The sequence below is a fragment of the Colias eurytheme genome, chromosome 2 (assembly GCF_061535395.1).
Source record: "Colias eurytheme isolate Ceu_HAF_F1 chromosome 2, ilColEury1 Martin Lab GWU primary, whole genome shotgun sequence".
Classification (NCBI taxonomy): Eukaryota; Metazoa; Arthropoda; class Insecta; order Lepidoptera; family Pieridae; genus Colias; species Colias eurytheme.
In genome coordinates, this window is record NC_142981.1 from 12,215,479 (window position 1) to 12,236,600 (window position 21,122).

Genomic DNA, 21,122 nt, shown 5'->3' on the forward strand with positions numbered 1-21,122 from the left:
TCTGCGTTACAAATAATCACAGTGGGGGGAAAAGAGCTTTAAAGATGAATTTTTTTCACTATAGGCTACTCAAATCATTGTTTCTGTGTGAGGAAAAACATTCTAGATAATAATATAGTAATTCATTAATTTCGTTTTCGCAGGTTGTTCACAGGACACAAATAATCTTGTCTCCTATCGAGGTTGCTATTGAAGATATACAGAAAAAGGTAATAAGACTCTCCGTTTATATTTGCGTCTTTAAATTGAAGATGTTTCTACATTAAATTAATACTTTGATTAAATATCTGCCGTCGTCATATTCGTATTACTTGATGTTAAAATACAAAAATATTTAAAATCTTTTTATTATGTAGATAAGCGAATTATCAGCTGCAACGAGTCAAGAGCCGGCGGATGCCAAAATGTTGCAAATGGTGGTACAGGGCTGTATTGGTACCACCGTCAATCAGGGACCGCTTGAACTAGCACAGGTAATGTATAAACACTAATATTATCACTAACATAAGCACTAACATTAGCATTTACTTTAACACCTACATTGACAATATTTACATTAGCAGTAACATAAGCACTAACATTAGCACTAACTTTGAGACTAACATTAACACTAACATTGAAAATACTTACATTAGCAGTGACATTTGATTAAACATAAGCACTAACATTAGCATTAATTTTTACAACAACAATGCCAATATCAGAACTTGTCAAAACTCATAAACCATAATTTGTTTCAACTCTTACTCTTAATTTACTAAATTCTTAATTTAAGATCTTATTTAATGATTTAGAAAAAAATCTTTATTTACAGGTATTCCTGGCTCCGGTGGCGGAGGGCACTCAGCCACCAACTAGACTCACAAACAAATTGAGGCTTGCCTTCAAGGACTTCTCGAAAAAGTAAGTAATCAAAGAAAGTGTGAATTTGGACGGTAAAAGTAAGTAATCAAAGGAAAATGTAAATTTTCACGTTAAAATACGTTTTGTGTATTGCTTTAACTTGTAAAACAACTGTTCTTGTTAAAAAAACCTATGGATATCATTTAAGCTTTTGACATTGTAAATCATATATGTATATCTTATTGAAAAAAAATATTTCATTACGGTATTCTGAATATCTCTAGAAAGTTATTATTTTGGTCGAAAACAGTGTACGGAAGTAGCTAACATGATGTAAAATAATATGGTACGATCTAGGTTTAGGACGGTACATAATTATCTAAAGGTGTACCCCAAGGAGGTATACTCGGACCTTTGCTATTCATTATTTATATAAATGATCGTCTTACTTGTACTACACATACGGATAAGCAGTGACACAGCTTTCTGTCTCCTTTTCACCCACGATGATTGAATGACTGGTCTTAATTTCTTCATCCTATCGATTGTGTGTTAGTGTGACGTTTTGAATATCGAATTTTGTGTAACACGACGACATTTTTTTACTTATTATATCATTGCTTCAATCGAATAATTGCCAATCAACTATGCATGTATCATTTTACTTAAATTTAACAACCCTAACACTATATTCGGCACTATAAATTTGATTTGTCATCAGATGCCAAGACGCTCTGAAAAAGAACAAGAACCTCATATCAAGCGAACAGCGCGAGTACCAGCGTGAACTGGAACGCAACTTGCAGCGCTTCACCGCGCGCCTCGAGCCGCTCGTCGCGCACCGCCCGCTCGCCTCGCACGTGGCGCACCTCGCGTGAGTGACACGACACGACATGGCACGACACGATAGTGTCTCACGACACGACACGACATGGCATGATAGTGTGGCATGACATGGCACGATAGTGTGGCACGACTGACACGATAGTGTAGCACAACACGGCACGAAAATGTGGCACGCCAATATGGCACGACACGACTGGCACGATAGTGTGGCACGACACGACATGGCACGACGCTATACCAATAGTTTCTACACAACACTATAATACGACATTCTGTCATTCGTTTCTACATGACACTGTTAGCATAAGCTTAGTGCTAACGATGCTATCAAATTACTCTCTACTCGACACTATGACACTAGTGTCTGAGCTACATAAAGTTTAAGTGCATACGGAACGTCTTCTTAAGCTGTTTTTTTTTCCTATCCCCTTAATTAAATATCTTATTCTCTTATTGTATTCAATATATTATGTACATATTACGTATGTTGAAGATTATTCATGTGGTTTATTTTTTCAGGAATGGAGTAAACAATCGGACTTATCAAGCTTGAATAGATGCACAATTTGAAGATCAACTAAGGTGCAAGAAAGCGACTGACTGAATCTACTGGGGTTGAAGTGCTATTAGTTTTTAGTTGACGTGATTAGACTTTACTGAAAATAAAGTTCAGTGCAAATATATTTTCATGATTTTTATGAAATGAGTATTAGTTATGTTTTTTTTGTTTATCGTAAGCCAGTGAATCGAAATCTTTGGTATTCTTTCAATATGTAAATTGATAAAATATTCTATTTATTAGAAGGTTTGTTTAAAAACACAGCAATATTTGAATTGATTCATTTTTCATTTTTATAATCTATTTACGTTATTTGCAAACAAAGGTGCAATGTAACATTTTGAATAATTTTCACTTTTTGCATTTACTATTATATTATAGTACTATTCACCGTATTTAGACTAGTAATAGAAGATGATATGTTTATCTCTCCTTATAAAGTAATATTTAATTAATTTGTACTATTTACCGTTATAGGAATGACAATGATGAACGTATGTTATTGATGTAACATATTGGAGAAGGTGAAAATGTATTTTGTTTGTTTTTCGGATATGCTTTTCGATATATTTTTCACTTAAGTGAATTTAATTTAGAAAAAAAAACAACATGCAGTTACAACTTAGCCAATAGGGGAGTATGTATGTGGAATTTGTATTGCTTATTATGATATTTATAAAGATATTTTTGTACTTATGCACTTTCATAAAATTATTACTGCAAAGGTTTCTTTAGATAATATTTCGTAGTTATTTGCACCATAAGCATTAAGCACATTTTAAATGTCTATCTCTAAATTTTATAAATAGTGCAATAAATTGATGATTGTATAATTTATTATATCTTTTTTATCTCTTATTTTCTCTTTGACTACAATTTTTTTTTTCAATACATCAAATAGGTTTTAGTTTTAAGTTCACACTTTTGTACAGATTAAGATCTCTTTGAACGTATAAATAAAACACTTTTTCAAAATAAATGTTGTTTTATTATAATAATTGATACAAGTATCAATCCTTGAGTCAACAGTCCTAAGACTTATCCTAATTACACTTGGGGAAAAACCTCTTTTCATCTTTAACCCTTAAAGCTTTTCTGTCACTTTTTTATAGTACATGTACTTATTGCCGCGTAAATCTTGAACGTTCCAAAAAATCTACAAAATTGACTTCGTCGGAGAAAGTATGATAACAATCCTTTATTTTTGTCTTACATGCCAATTATAAAGAAAATTCTATTCGTGTGCAGGCGACTGTTGAATATAGGGATTCCCGGAATTAGTGATGGTGTGTGTTTGTGGTCAATAATAGCTATAATAAAATAGTTTGGGTGTTTGATATCTATTGATTTAACTTTCAGGTGAGATAAACTGTTGTTTTTATTATAAAGATTATGAAATATTCAATTAATTCTATTACAATATATACGAAATATAGCTGGTCCGTTTTTTGGGACACTGCCATGATTCGTTACTTTAATCAAATATCACTTAACACTTTTATAAGATTTTTTTACTTTAGAGTCGTAAATTATATGCAGGATTATTTTTATTTTTGTTCAAAATGCCGAAAATAATATTAGATCAGTTAAATCTGTTGGGTGTATAACAAAACCGTATTTCCTCAATATATGCAGTTCGACTAGATGTCCTAACCCAGGGAACCAAACTGCGCCGTAGAAACTTCGAGGGGCGCCGTGAGACGATCTGCTTATATTCGCGAGAACGTTTTTTTAGCGCTCGAATCGGTAGAAACATAGCGTCGTAAAAAGACATACTTACTAGATTTTAAATTTGCTACGACGATAGGTACCTACTTACGTCGTGCACATCGCCTTTATCGTGTTTTATTTTGGTTTTTACATGCCTTACTTGTTGATTTCTCTTTAAATTCTTTTACAATAAGGAAATTGAGCTAATCCATACTAATATTATAAATGCGAAAGTAACTCTGTCTGTCTGTCTGTTACTCAATCACGCCTAAACTACTGAACCAATTTGCATGAAATTTGGTATGGAGATATTTTGATACCCGAGAAAGGACATAGGCTACTTTTTATTGCGAAATATGTACCATGGGCGAAGCCGGGGCGGACCGCTAGTTTTATATAAAGGGTATTTTAATTTTTATTCTTCTCTGCTTAATCTAATTTCTATTCTTGTATTGTAGGTACCTATATCGACTGTTTCCTTTTCAAATAGTTAGTGACATATCACACTAGCGGATTGCGAGCGGTTTCAAAGCGGAGCGGGTGCGCAACGAATACGTTGCGGTTGCGCAGCGAATTCGTTGCGGACGCGTGGCAGATGCGCAACGTTTACGTCGCAGTCATGTACACTCATTAACAAAATGGAATCCGTGCTGGTTGTTACTTATAACTTGTGATAGTATAATAATTATGAGATCATTATTTTTTACGAGTTTCATAACATGTTAATGTTTAGGGTATTGTTTTATCTATTAAATCTTGGTCGAAATGCAATCAGATAACTTAATTGCTCATTAAGAAAGTTCATTAGTGAAATAAATGTTAAAGCTCCTTAACTAAAACAGGGCTATCTTATTATTAGATAAATAGCAGTGAATAGAAAATTTTATCAAGCAACCAGCAACTCACTATCACTTTGCTCATAATTAGGTTCACAAAATCTCTTTATAACATACGTTGCTATGGGAGAGATTATACTGGTCAGTCGTTACATACTTTTGGAATGTATGGTACATTCTAAAAGTCCTAGTAATTCAATTTTATAGCACCTTTTTTTAACAACTCCAGTTGTTATTACATCTTTAGTTAACTGTTAAGTAAGTGCATTTCCACAGTACGGTTAAAAAATTGAGTGCTACAGAAACGATGGAAATATTGAATGGAAGTTAGGCAAGGCGGAAGGGCTGGCTTTTGTGCGAGAGTATACAAAATGACGCGTCCGCAACGAATTCGCTGCGCAACCGCGGCGTGTTCGTTGCGCGCCCGCAACGTATTCGTTGCGCACCCGCTCCGCTTTGAAACCGCTCGCAATCCGCTAGTGTGATATGGCACTTAGGTCGGGTGGGTAGGGTCGTGACAAAAAACTTAACATGAAACTGCGCCGCGAGCTGAAAAAGATTGGGAACCGCTGTCCTAACCCTAGGCCAAAAACCTTAGAAAAACCATTTTTAAACCATATTTGTATTCAGTGAAAGGCTGTTTGACACGCAAAAATAAATGTTGTTAACATTCCACCCAACTTAATAAGTGTGATTGATCTTTAGAGGTCTCAATTATCTTTTTTTAGGTACCCATTCAGTTTAAAATTAAAGTTTTTTGTTATAATAGTTAATGAAAATACTGTATTATGTTTGTTTTAGAATTAAACAATAAAAATAATGATAGGTACTTAAAATTGTTTTCAATTGTGTTATAATATGAATAATTTTTTTTCTCATTCCTATTTTATAACCTGTATGACATCGTTGTCCGTTTTTTGAGACACTGTTCTTGCCAAAGGCCATTTTAACGGATATCCTGAAAAACCTACTTACAGATTTTTTTCTCTACTATAGTATTTTTTATTCAATAACTATCACTAAAACCAATTCAGGTCATATCTGGGTATGTTATTTCAGTGCTTTCACTACAAAATTGTTTTTTTCAATACATCAAATAAGTATTAGTTTTAAGTTCACACTTTTGTACAGATTACTCTTTGGATGTAGAAATAAAACACTTTTTCAAAATAAATGTTGTTTTATTACAATAATTGATACAAGTATCATTCCTTGAGTCAACACTCCTCAGACTTATCCTAATAACACTTGTGGAAAAATTCCTTTCATCTTAAAGGTAAATACATTAGTGTTAAGCATAATATGTTGATACTGGATAGCTTCCACAGGTGGCATGGTTAAATTTTTATACATTAAAAATCTATTTAAAAGAAACAAAATTTAAAACTTCTAAAGTAGTAACTTTCTTTTACTAGATTTTTTTACACATAATAAATGAAAATATCCTCAAGATTCAAACAAACGGATTTTTTATAAAATTATTATAAATCAACACAATACAACAACTAACTAAAATAGTATTAAGTGGTAATTAGAATTACGTCCACAAATATATACATTTAATATTTCATTATTTGTTCTAGACAAACACATTTAAATTTTCTATCCAATCAATACATTATTAAACAAAACAAACATGTTTGTGCCTGGAGTTACAGATACACATCTAAAGTAAGGAAGTCATATAAATGAAACCGAAAGAATTTAGCACCTTTGGTGCTAAATTCTTTGACGTTAAGTCAGTTAAACGATAAGCACAAAGAAAGTTTTATTTATGACTGAGACAGATCCACAGAGGATTTAAGTAGAATCACACCGTTACAACTAAATTATAGATATCATGAAAATAATATTTACTATATAGAAGCATAAGAGGTAGCGCGCACGAGCAACTTTGTCTCCGCAACTATTTTGTGTCTCCCATCAATTTGTATGGGGAGTTGCGTCGTTACGTGCGCGCACTTTCATACTAGCCCATGGGTGGAGAGACAAAATAGTTGCGGAGACAAAGTTGCTCGTGCGCGCTAGCTCTAATCTTCCACATGGCAGTATTCACTAAGTCATTTAACACTAAAAACTTGACCATGTCACCGCACTACCACTATCACTAAACACACACAGTTCGGCATGTTGGCTTCAACAGGCCCGCGCCGTCAGTCATTCCGACTCCGACGGGTTGTGCCACGTCAGCCGCTCCTCGTAGAACGCGATCACCTGCAACCAAATAATCGTTTAGAAGTTAAAACTTCTTTAGCGGCGTTGAGCACTTTTTCTGTAATGGGTATAAAATCTTAAACTCGCGTCAGGACTTGTGACCTGATCGAAAAAGCGTAAGACGGATACCATTGCAAAATATCAAACATGCTCAACGTTAATAATCAAGTTTTCACTTCTGCCGGCACTCCCGGAGTGCAACCCGTCTTTTTTTAATATAGTTTATCTGATTGGAAAAGAAATTCTAAATATTTGTCAAGTTATTAAAGCTTGGTAGCATATTTTAGTTGTATGTAGTGAAGATTAATGTCAAATTTAACAATAACAGTAATTTTGACTTTTACAGTGACTGTGAAATGGGTTATAAAAGCGTATTATTTAGCATAGTTAAAGTTAACAAAGTCGCAAGTAAAATGACATCTTATTTTGTATTTAAGTTCTGTCAGTTATTTAACGTTAACAATAGCTTTTAACCGGTGAAATATGAGCGGTTATAGTTAGTGTAAAAATAATGAAGTCAACATCTATCAAATAGTCAAATGGCACAACTAATAAAAATAAAACTCATATTTTACTGTTCTGTTTTTACTTTAACATTTTCTTATTACAAAAATAACATGGTGCAACCCAGCTTAAGTGTTAAAACAGAAATTGAAATTGCTTAAGGCATGGAAAATAAAAACAAAAGTAAACAGAGAACATGTTTTCGACTAGAGGTAAGCCCCACATACCCAGGCTCCAGTCCATCTCTTACATATCCAACTATGAAACATTGAAATTGGTCAAGTAGTTCCTGAGATAAGCGCATCACTAGATGGCGCTACTTGTATATTGTACGAGTGTAAATCGCACTATCGAAGTTTTTTTCAAATTGCACAAATAAAATTGATTTTGCACAGCACAGCAGTTGTACGTTGCTCAAATTGGGAAACAAGATTTATCTTGAAAGGGTTTAGGTTGGCCAATAGTCCATCCTAGACCTAATAAATTATTATTATTAATAGATTAATAGAAATATTCATAATATATTTCATATTCATATTTCATACTCATAAATGATAGATTTTAATGAAAAATTAAGCGTTTTCTCTGAATAATATATATTGGACCAACTGTATGTTCCCAGCCTAGTGGTTACCAGTGCCTTGCTTTTAAAACTGCTTTAATCAAGTCAAGTAATTAATTCTTCTCTTGTCCATTTCTTTAGTGAACTAATTATTTCGTCATTGCCACAACGCGTTGAGGTCGAATAGCATATTGTTTAATGACACGAATTTCTATGAGGTTATCTTAACCAGCCATAACATGAATATCAAGATGTGGATCTTTAATTGTGACCACAACGCGTTGTGAGCTATTTTTTCGCTTAGTGATCTCTTTAATCGTAGCATGTTTGAAGTGTAATGTGTGTACACTGTACATAATTTATACAAATTTAACACCAAAACATCATTTAGAGCTTTTACTTCGTAAATGATGATTACTTGACTAATTTTAATGGTTATTACTGATTACTATGTTTTTTAATAGGTAAAAAACGAAATAAATTCTTCCAACAGTACATAAAAACCTTGTTGTATATCAAGCAGTCTAGTCTATCCTATTAATAAATCTATACTGATATTATAAAGCTTGCTTGTTTGTTTGAACGCGCTAATCTCAGGAACCGAGAAGGTCCGATTGCAAAAATTCTTCCGGTGTTAGATAGTCCATTTATCGAGGAAGGCTAAAGGCTATATTATATCATCACGCTAAGACCAACATGAGCGGAGCAATGCGGGTGAAACCGCGGAGCACAGCTATAACGATATTATACTACTAGCTTTCCACTCGCGGCTTCGCCCGCGTTTTCAAAGAAAAACCCGCATAGTTCCCGTTCCCGTGGGATTTCCGGGATAAAACCTATCCTATGTGTGTATAAGCTATATTGTGGTAAAGTTTCATTCAAATCCATTCAGTTGTTTTTACGTGAAAGAGTAACAAACATCCATACATCCATACTTACAAACTTTCGCCTTTATAATAGTAGTAGGATTTACCTGTTGTGGGCACTTGACGTTAGCAACCTTAGCGGGCACCAATTCAGCCTCATCGGAGTCAGCCCACTTGATGAGGAACATCAGCTCGCCCGTCGCGTCCGATGCGCCTGGAATATGTTACAGTTCATTATTATCTACTTTGCTATTGCAAACGACTTACTGTGAAGTTTACCAAAAATGTGGAGATTCATGAATATTTGAATGTTCCGACCGTACAAGCTGAAATCGAGAAACTTAAAAAGAGATATGCTGAGCGCCTGTCGTGTCACTCCAATCCCCTGGCCCATGACCTCGTAAACCCTTCCGCTACGGCCAAAAGGCTGAAAAGGAAGGATGTATTCTAGAAGGCAGACGAGACGCTGGTCCCTTCGCCTACATAATTTTAAGTCACCTCATATGATAAGTCTTGCGACTGATCGCAGATCACAATAGGAAAAAAATTAAGTTTATTGCTAATTCATTTAAGTAATTACAAGTGAAAGTAGACAGAAAAATGAAAATTCAAAAGAAACATTTGATAAAACTTTGTTTAAATAAGCACTGTAGCTACTTAATAATGTATATCTCAAGTTACATAGTCTACAATCTCATCCAGCATGAACCAAATTTTGAGCTTTAGCAAATTGTACGGTTTGTACACCTGGGGATGCTGCTGCTATAATTAAAACTAATCTGCTAAGATAAAAATAATTTGCTTTAATATTGCTATGCTCTGCTATACTGCTACGAGTTACACACGTACGCGGCACGCGACGTTTTTACATGAACTAAAGTATATGAATATGAAAATGATGTGACATACAAAAAATGATGATGTTGCGCTCTGTATGGTTGCACCATACACAACTACTACAAAAAATATTAGCAAAAATATTCAAATGATTATGAGCACACAACTTTATATCCCTATCCAATCCAATCTCACGTTTTATACCTTATTTAGTGTTTAGGTGTATTCGAGAATGATATAGATATACAATTCGAACACGAGTGAAATCGCGGGCAAAAGCCAATTAAAAAATCCACATAGATACGTTATATAATACAACTAGCTTACCGCCCACGGCTTCGCCCGCTTTGACTTAAACCTAATAAATTATATACTAAAACCTTCCTCTTGAATCACTATCAATTAAAAAAAACCGCATCAAAATCCGTTGCGTAGTTTCAAAGATTTAAGCGTACAAAGGGACATAGGGACAGAGAAAGCGACTTTGTTTTATACTATGTAGTATGTAGTGATAGTGATATTTATAAAGCATTTGAATGCCATAAAAACCAAATATATCAAATTCTACATTATATAGTACAATATCTCACCAATAATCTTCTCCGCTTTCAGTCCCCTATCGAAGCCGGACTTGGCCTTATCATCTTTCTTCTCTTTCCTAGAATCATCAGCAGATGACACGCTTGTCGCGCGCCCCTTGCGCACACTGGAGTCCTCGCTCGACTCGCGCGGTCGTTTCTTACCGCGTTCTTCTGTCTTTTTGGTCTTCTGCTGAAAGATTATAATAAGACAGAGTGTCCCTCCAGACACATAAAACTGAAAGAATAGAATAAATTCGATTGCTCTGGCGGGTCACGAGTGGCTGAGTTGGTCAGGCATCCGCCCCGGAATGGCGCGAAAGGATGCGGGTTCGAGTCCCGCCTCGTGATCGAATTTTTTCTATTCTTTATAAATTTATAGATTATAATAAATTATTTTTACCTAATCTGCAGTTAGCTGCAGACTGTGTGTCTTTGATTTAATGTTATATTTGTTAGTGGTGGTTGCCTATAATTGTGACAGCACTATGTCTACGATTGTTATTACTTTAATGCTTTTACCTATGTATCAGTGTATGTCATGTTGGTGATCCATAATGAAATAAATAAATAAATTATTATTGGTATTTGTTAATTTTTTTGGTAAAGGGGTAAAGTTGAAATAGTCTGAAAAGGGAAACGCGAAGGAAAAACGATAGAGGGGATTTTGGTAATACTGGGCAGTGATGTAGCTTATGTACCAGAATAACACAATCTACAGAAATAGTTACTTGTGCCAGTGGATATGCTCACGGGGCAACTGCGACACATAAAATAAAACAGTTTGAAAAACAAAAAGGTTTAGCAAAATCATCTAAGGTGATACAGGGCTTTTATAGGTATGTGACAGACAATTAAAATAATATAATCATTCACAGTCATTTGAAAACTTTATTTTATTATAGACTTTTTTTAAGTTTCTTAGGCACAGACAGCCAGTACTAAATAGTAATACTGGCTTTCTTAAGACAGCTTATATCTAGCAAGAGAGCCAGAACCTCATTTTAAAACAAAGGTGAAATCAAAATTTATACATATTTATTTTTTATGCAGTTGCAGGTTATAATGAAAATATTATATATTTTAATTCATTTTCACCCATATTACGACACTATAAATATTATATTTTATAAATGATAATACATAAGCATTCCCCGAAATTGGAAATTAAATATACCCTGTAAATTGTGAGCCAAACTAATTTATATTCATTATTAATTAACATGCTTATTTTTACACATACATTTCAAAATTTGATGTTAATGATAATACCTCTTTTTCCTTTTCCTTCCGACTGTCCTCGAAGGCCTTGATCAGCTCCTCGCAGTCGAGATTCTCTTCCGGCTCCCAGGTGCTCTCCTCCTCCTTGTAGCCCTTCCATTTCAGCAGGTATTGTACCTGATAACAAATATTGATTTCAATTTGATGTTATTGTAAATCCCTTAGACACATAAAACTGAAATAGAATGCATTTGATCGCTCTGGCGGGTCACAGGTGGCTGAATTGGTCAAGCATCCGCCCCGGATTGGCGTGCAGGGTGCAGGTTGAGTCCCGCCTCGTGATGGAATTTTTTCTATTCTTTATAAATTTATATATATTGATTTGTCAAAATGTTGTATGCTTTATACAACATTTATTTATGTCTGCTTTGTTTCTGGATAACTTGACTTATTAAGGTTCAATTTAAAGAGCTTCTACCATACTTGTATGAATAGATAATACAAATATTTTGAATAATCTAAAATCAAAATATATACAACTCGAAGGTGACTGACAGACTGTCAGTGATCTATCAACGCACAGCCTACAGATGTTAGAACGTAGGCATCCGCTAAGAAAGGATGTTGATCAAATCTACCTCCAAGAAGATAAAAAAGGGGATGAAAGTTTGTACCATGCTAATTTATCTTTTCCATGCAGGTGAAGCTGCGGGCAACAGTTAGTTAATGGATAATATTGTAACTGGAGATAGTAGGCATTCTGGCGAGTCAGAATAATATAATTTTTACACAACAGATTCCGTATACTATACATCATCATAAAAAGACAAATAGGAGCGGAGCAGTGCGGGTAAAACCGCAGGGCACAGCTAGTTTCTAATAATTAGGTTACACAGTAGCATATTTCTCATTATAACTCATTACTCAGATGATATACATTTATCTTTTATAGAAAATATTTTAAATTTGTGTTTTCTAATGAAGCATGGCCAACAATGTAACATTGCATAAAAAAAATTAAAACCATGAAATGAAATCTCTTGTTCTGTATTCTTCTCCAGATGAGTCTATTTCGTGGGTTTAATGTTTCTCAATACTTATACAGGAACTGAGATTTTTAGCAAAATGTTTTAGCAGAAAAAGGTACAAAAGAGAATTTTCATTGTGAATTTGGGAGCTAACAGAAGAATATTATCCCGGCTTATAAACATAAGTACTAACCTTCCCCTTCACAGTTCTTTTATTTAATACTTTTTCCACAACATATTCTTCTTCACTCGATGCTTCGCTTGTTTCTGTTTTTTTATCTTTCCCCATTTTACTATTAATTTAGAGAGACAAGTGAAAATAAATAGGGGACGCGTTTCTTCACGAATCACCAAATTTACTCAAAATGGCGTTATCAGCATTTGGCGCGACGCTGTGTTTGAGTTGCCATACTTCAATATAAAATTTCCCTATAAAATTATAAATTCTTATTAATATTTTTTTTGAACAAACAAAGTACTCATCTATCAAATAAAAATTGTGTTTTCTGAGGAAAGCTACCGACAATATCTAAGACGAACTTAGACTCACCTTGACATCTTTACTTCTTATACCTGATACCTATGTAAGTGTGGCGTGGGATCAATAAGAATTTAGTATGAAGTATTAAACCGCGCTTAAACCGAATGTCTACAGTTTCTATGATTCTTTCGTAAGTTAAAGTATCGAAATATAAAATTGGTAAGTACATAATATTTATTATTTACAAATAAGTAGCAGTTTCTTTTTTTAAAGTGAAACTTTTATTACATCGTCTCAAACTTTTTGGTCTGTGTAGCGCATGTCGCGTGACGGTTGAACCGTACGATAATTATCGTACAAATACGATAATTTTGTGCCTAAGTTTCACTTTTACCGTGGTTTCATAAAACCACACAACATTTTTTTTATTACATTTCGACAATCTTGAACCATGTTGTAATTTACTCATTTAAATCGGAGAAAATAATTAAAATTTTCAGTATTGTTGATAACACAATGCCTATTGATGAACAAAGTGTATCTGTGAAGTGTATAATGTATTACGGGTAAAATTTTGGCAAATTTCTATGATAGGATAACATTTTTAGTATTGATCCATGCTAATTGCTATTAGTATCAAAATGTTGCTATTATATAAAAAAAAAATATCGTGGTACCCAGGATCCGTATTGAAGGAAAACTAAATCAATTCAATTAAATGTAAAACATAAGCACTCATTTATTTATTTATTGTTAATCTTATGTGAGTGACTTAAAAAAAATATATAACTCAGAGCAAATAGTACAGAAACTGTGACTAACTTCACACTTGTTTGCGTTTTGATCAGAGAACTGTGAACGTGATCCTGTCAAACTCTGTGCTGTCAAAACATAGTGTTGTCCATAATCGTAATTCGCCGCAGTTTCAATCTGTTGACTGATTAGGATTGTAGTGTGAAACGGACTCTTCTCTGTGCGATATTAGAACTAAAGTGATATAAGTGCTTTTGAGGTGCAAGTTATCGAAACAACATTGTGCTATTGTTATAAAAATCAAATATTAAAAATATTGTGTTCAGTGAACAATTTTATTGTTTTAACCTATATAAATTACTTATAGACTGCAAGATAACTAGTTTTTGTGTCGATTTGAATGTTTTCAAATTGACTTTGACGTCACTGTAAGCGACCAATCGGTTGGCGTCAAAGACTATGTAGTAAATGCGTGTTAATAATAAAAATATAAACAATTATTATATTGAAAATAATTATTTGAATGGGTACCACGTGAGTGCGTATTGAAAATATGCTATTAAAATGTACTGCAGACGGGAGACGTATCAAAGTGAACGGAGCGCCGGTCACTCAAGGGAATGTGGCGAGAGGTAGGTTTTTAACATTTCTATAATATGTATTATCATTTATGTCTACAACGAGTGTGCGTGTTTGAGTGGTCGTCAGATATGGTTTTATCACGACGTGTACTGTAAACGTTGTGAAAGGTAATCACTTGATAATATATTATAGTACATAAGCTAACGTATAAGTTTTCTAACTCCGATTTCAGACACCTGTTGCGGCATGTGACTGCCAAGCGCCAACTTGAAGACGTATGATTTAACACATTGACTAATTTGTTTACATTATTTGGTCGATTGTTAAAAAATTATAATAATTTTTAATTTAATAAGTATTTTTCTAAATACCTACCAATTGTATCGGTAACTTGCTGTAAATATTTTAATAATAATGGCAAAATGTGAAATAATTAACATAATAGGTAATTTTCATTTAGTGAATTTACGCTCAGCATTTACGTCAAAAATATCGATAAATAATTGTCGCTTCACTAACACACATTGATTTAAATACATAATAATACCGGAATAAAAAAAATATGATTCGATATTTAAAAATTAATCCGTAATTAGTTAATCACAATAATCAATCAAAGGTTGGGTACACAGTGTTGAGTGTGTTGTTATTTTAAGTAACATTAAAAGTCTGTCATTGTGTGTGTCATGTTATTAAGTTTATTGAGCTGTTATTAAGGGCGCGTATAAAGTCAAATCACCAATCAACTTTTAGTTGATACGTGTAGTATTCAAGACCAAATATAAAAAATAAAATATATGTAAAACTTGATGATATTTTCGATTATATTGTCAGATCAAAAACATAAAATATTGAAATTGACTCGATAGAAAAAATTCACGAAGTTACCTCTAAATTTCACACTTTTACGTTTTTTACTGGACATGGTAATACTTATTATGATTTTTTTTTCATAAACAATTATATTAAAACATTTGCAAGATATTTGTCAGAGCATTTTGTGTAATTACTTTTAGTTTTGGTTTAATCACGATAAAACACTTTTGGCGCTTACTATATTTTTAATTACGCAAGAAATCATCTTCCATCGCACGTTCCGGGAGCTAAAAACATAATTCTATTTCATACATCAGACGCTATCGCTCCGTTGAGACGAGTAGACCACGCTAAAATTGCTGCGCCGTGTTTTATAATTACGCCGAATATTGATTTGTTGAAAATGGTAAACAACAAAGAAACGAGAACTAAAGAAGATTCAAATTGAAAAGATAACTAAATGTCGAAGGTAATCTTATATATAAAAATGAATCGCAAAATGTGTTGGTAAGCGCATAACTCGAGAATGGCTGAACCGATTTCGATAATTCTTTTTTTATTATATTCCTTAAAGTACGAGGATGGTTTTTATGTAGAGAAAACGTAAATATGTACCACGGGCGAAGCCGGGGCGGACCGCTAGTAATGTATATAATGTATAATATAATAGTATTGTTATAATATTAATAAATAATAATTATAATATAAAAAGATAAGTCTTGATTTACCTATTTGAGAAAGTTTAGTTTCTGTAAAATAATTTCCGCGGGCTGAGTATTGACGCGATAGCAGCAGCAACTATAGATAGGTAAATAAAATTCATAGTGGTACCTAATTCTTACAGTCGCGGTGCAATCAATCAAGTCAAGAAAGATTTATATTATTATTATTACTATAGGCAGATCCTATGTTCGCTCCAGTGAATAATAATATAAATAATATGTAAACCGGTTGTGAATAGTACATATATATTATATTTACAATCTGTATTAGATAATCATACATAACATCTATACATAGGTATAACAAATTCGTACGAAAGTCAAAACTGTACTTACATTGAATAGGTATTTTTTTATAATATACATATGTATATGTATATATTATAGCGTGTTGCCGCGTATTAAAGAAAATAAATTAAACTAAAAACTCACTTTGGTAAAACGACTTTAATTTAAAAGAAACACAAAATTATATTTACACAAATATTTACAACTTTCAGTCAGAATACTAAACTAATAAAATAAAATAAAACAAACAAAGCAAACAAACACAAAGAGAACAAAAACAAAGGGAACACTTAAATATTATTATAATACAATTAAAACAAAATAATATTGATAAGCTAACAACTTATGAACCGTGCTCCCTATTCTCTGTTTGCTGACTGACTGGCTCTGATCAACGGCAGCAGCGGAGTTTTATACGATTACGAGCAGACCGCCGCGGCCGTTGAATCGGCGCCGGCGCACCTAATGACTGTCTGGTGCGAGACGCAATAAAAACACGGCTTTCTTTGTTAGAATCCTTAATTGGATCCGTACTCGGCCGCCACTGGTACGGCGCCGCAGTAACGGTTTTGTCTGGCCCTTTGTTTGCATAAGGCGCCAGAGAGGCGCGACAATCTAATGAGGTGTAATTATTAATGTTAGACTGCGCAGTTAAATTATTGCGTGCTATAACCTCCCCCTCCAAGTCACAAGTACGTCCCGTGCGTGACTTGGCTGGCCTACCACGACGCCGCGGATGAATTATAGCGGTTCCCGAACCTATATAAGGTGTTAAAGCACTGGCATGGTATTTCCCTTTGACAACACCATCGCGGTCTTCTACAATAAATGACGTCGGACTCACAACTTGTGAGACACGATAAGGACCGACACGATCGAATTTACTCGTGATAACCTTTGGTGCATTGTTCATCATATGAGTCTCCACTAAGACTAAGTCTCCCTCTTTATAAGGTTGGACATCGCTTCGGCTAAGATCTGTAGGAAGAATTGATGACCATTTATGGAAAAGTAATGGAAACTCTCGATTCTTACGCTTGGCGGGCTTAACCTCTGGATGGTTAGAGATGACTCTACAAGGCAAACCATAGCGCAAGAAAACTTTTATAAGTATCTTCGCACAAGATTCTGTAGTAGCATTTTGTAGCGCAAAAAGCTCGACCCATCGGCTGTCTGTATCTTCAATCAGTAATAACCACTTCTCACCATGAATGCCTTCAAGAAGAGGGCCAAACAAATCCATGGCGAGGACCTCAAAGCGGTGATGAAGAACAGGAGTCTGGATAAGACTAGCCGGTTTCAAATAGGTAGCTCTATAGTTTTGACACAAATCACATGATTTGATGTACTGTGTCACATAAGTAAGAGTATGTTCCACGCCCATATGTCCTGCTGTTGGCGAATCATGGAACTCTCTCATAAGTTCGTCACGTAAAGACTCCGGTACAACCAATTTGATTTTTCCAGAATCTTTATTATCTGTATCCTCAGTCACTGATTGACTAAGAGTATCCGCTACTAAATTTTCTTTCTTTGCGGGCGTGACCCTATACGGAGGGCTTTCTATGGGCGGTGCTTCTCCCGTATCAATACGATGTATAGCAGACTCGGTGGGTCCTCCCCCTGGAGTGAAAATATTCTCATACGTATTAAGGAGGTGAGATGATAGTCCGTCACGTTCATCCGAACTCAGATGAGATCCTTCGTCCTCACGAAGACTCACAGATGAACAATACAATGACGACTGAACCGTCCTATTTTCGAAAAGAATCGACTGAGGCACCTTATCATGCCTCATAAACCAAACACCGCTATCAAAGTTAAACACCATACCAGCGTCTTGAATAAAGTTCATACCTAATAGACTTTCGGTCGCGTTAGGTAGCATAATGAAACTTACTTCAAACGAGACGTCTCGCACCGTCACTTTAACTTGTGCAATTTCGACAGTTTGTGCACAGGTCCGCCCGTCAGCATATTTTAATTCCGTAAATACATAATTAAATTTATGATTGTTTTTATACAAATGCGATCTTAAACTAATACTGCCTATACAATGTTTAGCACCAGTGTCAACTAAAACTTTACCAACTTCACCATATATTTCTATACACAACACAGGACGCACACGCGAATCAATAGAATCGGCACTCGCGGACACTGATTGGAACGAACTAGCGTTAGGCGCGGGCACTTTCTGACAGGTAGGGCAGCTCGAGCGTATGACGCCGGGCGCTCCACACCCAAAACACGTCACCTTAGTGGCGCGCGGTTCACCTCCAATAGCTTCCTCCTTCGTGTTCAGTTGCTTATTCGTCAAGCGTGGACATGCCTCTTTAATATGACCGTACTGTTTACAGTAATTACACTTCAGTCGCGATTTGTTATTATCGAAAGAGGGCATACCTTCCGGAATCAGCTGTGTTGTTTTAACCAATGATGTTGGCTTGTTGTCTCTCGGATGAGAGATACGCGAATGTGTTTCATCGTGAATGTCTTCAACGCGCCTCGCTTGCGTCAATAACTCTTGAAATGAATTAAATGCAGAACGTGGGATCTTCTCCCGAATTCTTCGATTTAACAAGCCATAGCACATATCGAGCTGAACCACCTCAGTAAGGGTAAAAGGTGGCAGCTGGGCAATTAGTGCTCGAAGATTACAAATAAATAAATCTGTGGCTTCATATAAACCTTGTTCTTTTTCAAACATTTTCCTATAAATTTTGTGTGGTGGTAGTCGTGTACCAAAAGTCTGCCTTAATGCGTCAACAGCGTCATTCCAAGTGAGGGTTGTGGCTTTGACTCCTTGCCACCACGTAGCGGCGAGCCCTGTTAATAACATAGGCAATCCACGCAGCGCTATGTGATCCTCAACGCATACACATTCTTTGTATGTAAATATGGCATCTAAAAATGCTTCAACGTTATCTTGTCTATCCCCCGAGAATCGTGCAGTACATTTAGAGAAATTGCCCGAATAGGTGGGCACTGATGTACTTACAGGATCGCTGCGACTTAGCCTGCTAATCAGCAACAACAGCTGATCGGTCGACATCATGACCGGAGAAGATGCGGCACCAGCGGCGGCATCAGGCGTCAGCAGCGGTGGCGGCGCGTCCACAAAGGACACGTGAGCGGCATCAGCGGAGGCGCCCATCGAGCGAGACGAGGAAGTCGCCTGCGGCGCTATTTCCTCGGACGGGGCCTCAACCACTGACTGGGGGCTCCCAGCACGAGATCGCGTTAAAACCATTATATACAAAGTTCACTGAGTTTATTATTATTATTATAGTCCGGCCCCACGTTGGGCGCCACTTATAGCGTGTTGCCGCGTATTAAAGAAAATAAATTAAACTAAAAACTCACTTTGGTAAAACGACTTTAATTTAAAAGAAACACAAAATTATATTTACACAAATATTTACAACTTTCAGTCAGAATACTAAACTAATAAAATAAAATAAAACAAACAAAGCAAACAAACACAAAGAGAACAAAAACAAAGGGAACACTTAAATATTATTATAATACAATTAAAACAAAATAATATTGATAAGCTAACAACTTATGAACCGTGCTCCCTATTCTCTGTTTGCTGACTGACTGGCTCTGATCAACGGCAGCAGCGGAGTTTTATACGATTACGAGCAGACCGCCGCGGCCGTTGAATCGGCGCCGGCGCACCTAATGACTGTCTGGTGCGAGACGCAATAAAAACACGGCTTTCTTTGTTAGAATCCTTAATTGGATCCGTACTCGGCCGCCACTGGTACGGCGCCGCAGTAACGGTTTTGTCTGGCCCTTTGTTTGCATAAGGCGCCAGAGAGGCGCGACAATCTAATGAGGTGTAATTATTAATGTTAGACTGCGCAGTTAAATTATTGCGTGCTATAATATATAATATTATATTCATAATCTGTATTACATAGTAATATGTAGTACATATCTATACATAAATATAGTTTTTAGAATTTTTGTATGTCTGTCTGTATGTATGTCTGGGCTCTAATTTTGGTGCAGATATAGCTTGAGACCTGAGAAAGGTCATAGGATGAGTTTTATCCCGTAAATAAAAAAAACTGTCTGTGTTTGTCTGTTTGTTTGTACACGCTAATCTCCGGAACTACTGGACGGATTTGAATGAAAGTTATTTTGTTGTGTAGGTACTATTATATTATCCGGGAAATATAAAATAATAATTTATTTTGAAAACTGAAACACCTGATGCAGAACCGCAACAGACCACCTAAACTATAGATTCATTTGAGAAAGTTTATCCAGGCGAGTTTGGATATTATTATTTGTGTAAATTCTGTAAATTCGTTTCCGCGAGTTGAGTATTCATGCGACGATATTTATAGATACCTACATTCATAGTGGGTACCTACAATTTACAAAGACACTTTTTATACTTAGTTATGTAGGTACCTAATTCCTACGGTCGCCTTGCAAATGCAATCAATCAAATTGACCCTGTTTGAAAGTAATTTACTAATTTCACAGAACAATTTTAAATTTGGAAAATGTGGACCCTCACTCTCAACCTGTGTCTACTGACTATTGCCACGCAGAAAAAAATACTCCAGAAAGGTACCTGCTAAAGTTACCAGCTCTCGATAAAATAATACGTAAATTTCGAAGAACTTTGTAATATTTTATAAAGGATAATTTTTATTTTTATTTTTAGAATAATTGCTGAGTCGAAAAATGTCGTACAATCTAATAGTCCATTGAATAAAAAGTTCTAGAGTGCGTGAGTTAGTAACGTAAGATGTTTCTTCGGAAACATGTCAAGAGTCCCTAGGTAATAAACATACTAAAACCCCGGGCCACTAGGAGGAGCCCCGGAGTGGGGGGAGGGGGAAAATGGGTCCAT

General features: G+C 35.2%; 4 protein-coding genes across 7 annotated transcripts in view; 2 read left to right on the plus strand and 2 right to left on the minus strand.

Moving 5' to 3' along the window:
* The window catches only part of Zir (dedicator of cytokinesis), a 30,743-nt gene extending 27,527 nt beyond the window's left edge, over positions 1-3,216 (plus strand). Inside the window, exons 36-40 of the mRNA XM_090116378.1 lie at positions 144-209; positions 357-473; positions 815-903; positions 1,565-1,717; positions 2,209-3,216. Coding sequence (XP_089972504.1) covers positions 144-209; positions 357-473; positions 815-903; positions 1,565-1,717; positions 2,209-2,242 — 459 coding nt within the window. The 3' untranslated portion in view covers positions 2,243-3,216. The remainder of the gene's footprint in view (positions 1-143; positions 210-356; positions 474-814; positions 904-1,564; positions 1,718-2,208) is intronic.
* A 3,490-nt stretch (positions 3,217-6,706) lies between these two features.
* Positions 6,707-13,003, minus strand: LOC149910739 (chromobox protein homolog 5-like). Of its 2 annotated transcripts, none has more exons than XM_090116385.1 (5): positions 12,798-13,003; positions 11,628-11,753; positions 10,368-10,548; positions 9,048-9,154; positions 6,707-7,008 (listed from the first exon to the last, which is right to left on the minus strand). In XM_090116385.1, exons 1-5 carry the CDS (start codon positions 12,891-12,893, stop codon positions 6,952-6,954), a joined length of 567 nt encoding a protein of 188 aa, XP_089972511.1. In that variant the 5' UTR covers positions 12,894-13,003; the 3' UTR covers positions 6,707-6,951. The 2 variants fall into 2 exon arrangements, with proteins under 2 accessions (XP_089972511.1, XP_089972519.1); XM_090116393.1 differs by having other exon boundaries at positions 6,711-7,008; positions 10,368-10,545; positions 12,798-13,000.
* Positions 13,004-13,995: 992 nt separating this feature from the next.
* Positions 13,996-21,122, plus strand: part of NFAT (nuclear factor of activated T cells 3) — a 118,423-nt gene continuing 111,296 nt past the window's right edge. For all 3 annotated transcript variants that reach the window (XM_090116430.1, XM_090116444.1, XM_090116453.1), the window contains exon 1: positions 13,996-14,470. In XM_090116430.1, the coding sequence (XP_089972556.1) occupies positions 14,392-14,470 (79 nt within the window). In that variant the 5' untranslated portion in view covers positions 13,996-14,391. The remainder of the gene's footprint in view (positions 14,471-21,122) is intronic.
* LOC149910741 (uncharacterized) lies at positions 16,387-20,145 on the minus strand. The gene has a single exon (XM_090116404.1). It carries the CDS (start codon positions 19,497-19,499, stop codon positions 16,638-16,640), a length of 2,862 nt encoding a protein of 953 aa, XP_089972530.1. The 5' UTR covers positions 19,500-20,145; the 3' UTR covers positions 16,387-16,637.

Coding starts and splice junctions, on each gene's coding strand:
- LOC149910739 (XM_090116385.1), bottom strand. CDS start 12,893: ATGGGGAAAGATAAAAAAACAGAAACAAGCGAAGCATCGAGTGAAGAA. Junction 10,549..11,627: donor GGAAGGAAAAGGAAAAAGAG/GTATTATCATTA, acceptor ATAATCTTTCAG/CAGAAGACCAAAAAGACAGA. Junction 7,009..9,047: donor ACGTCAAGTGCCCACAACAG/GTAAATCCTACT, acceptor ATTTGGTTGCAG/GTGATCGCGTTCTACGAGGA.
- LOC149910741 (XM_090116404.1), bottom strand. CDS start 19,499: ATGGTTTTAACGCGATCTCGTGCTGGGAGCCCCCAGTCAGTGGTTGAG.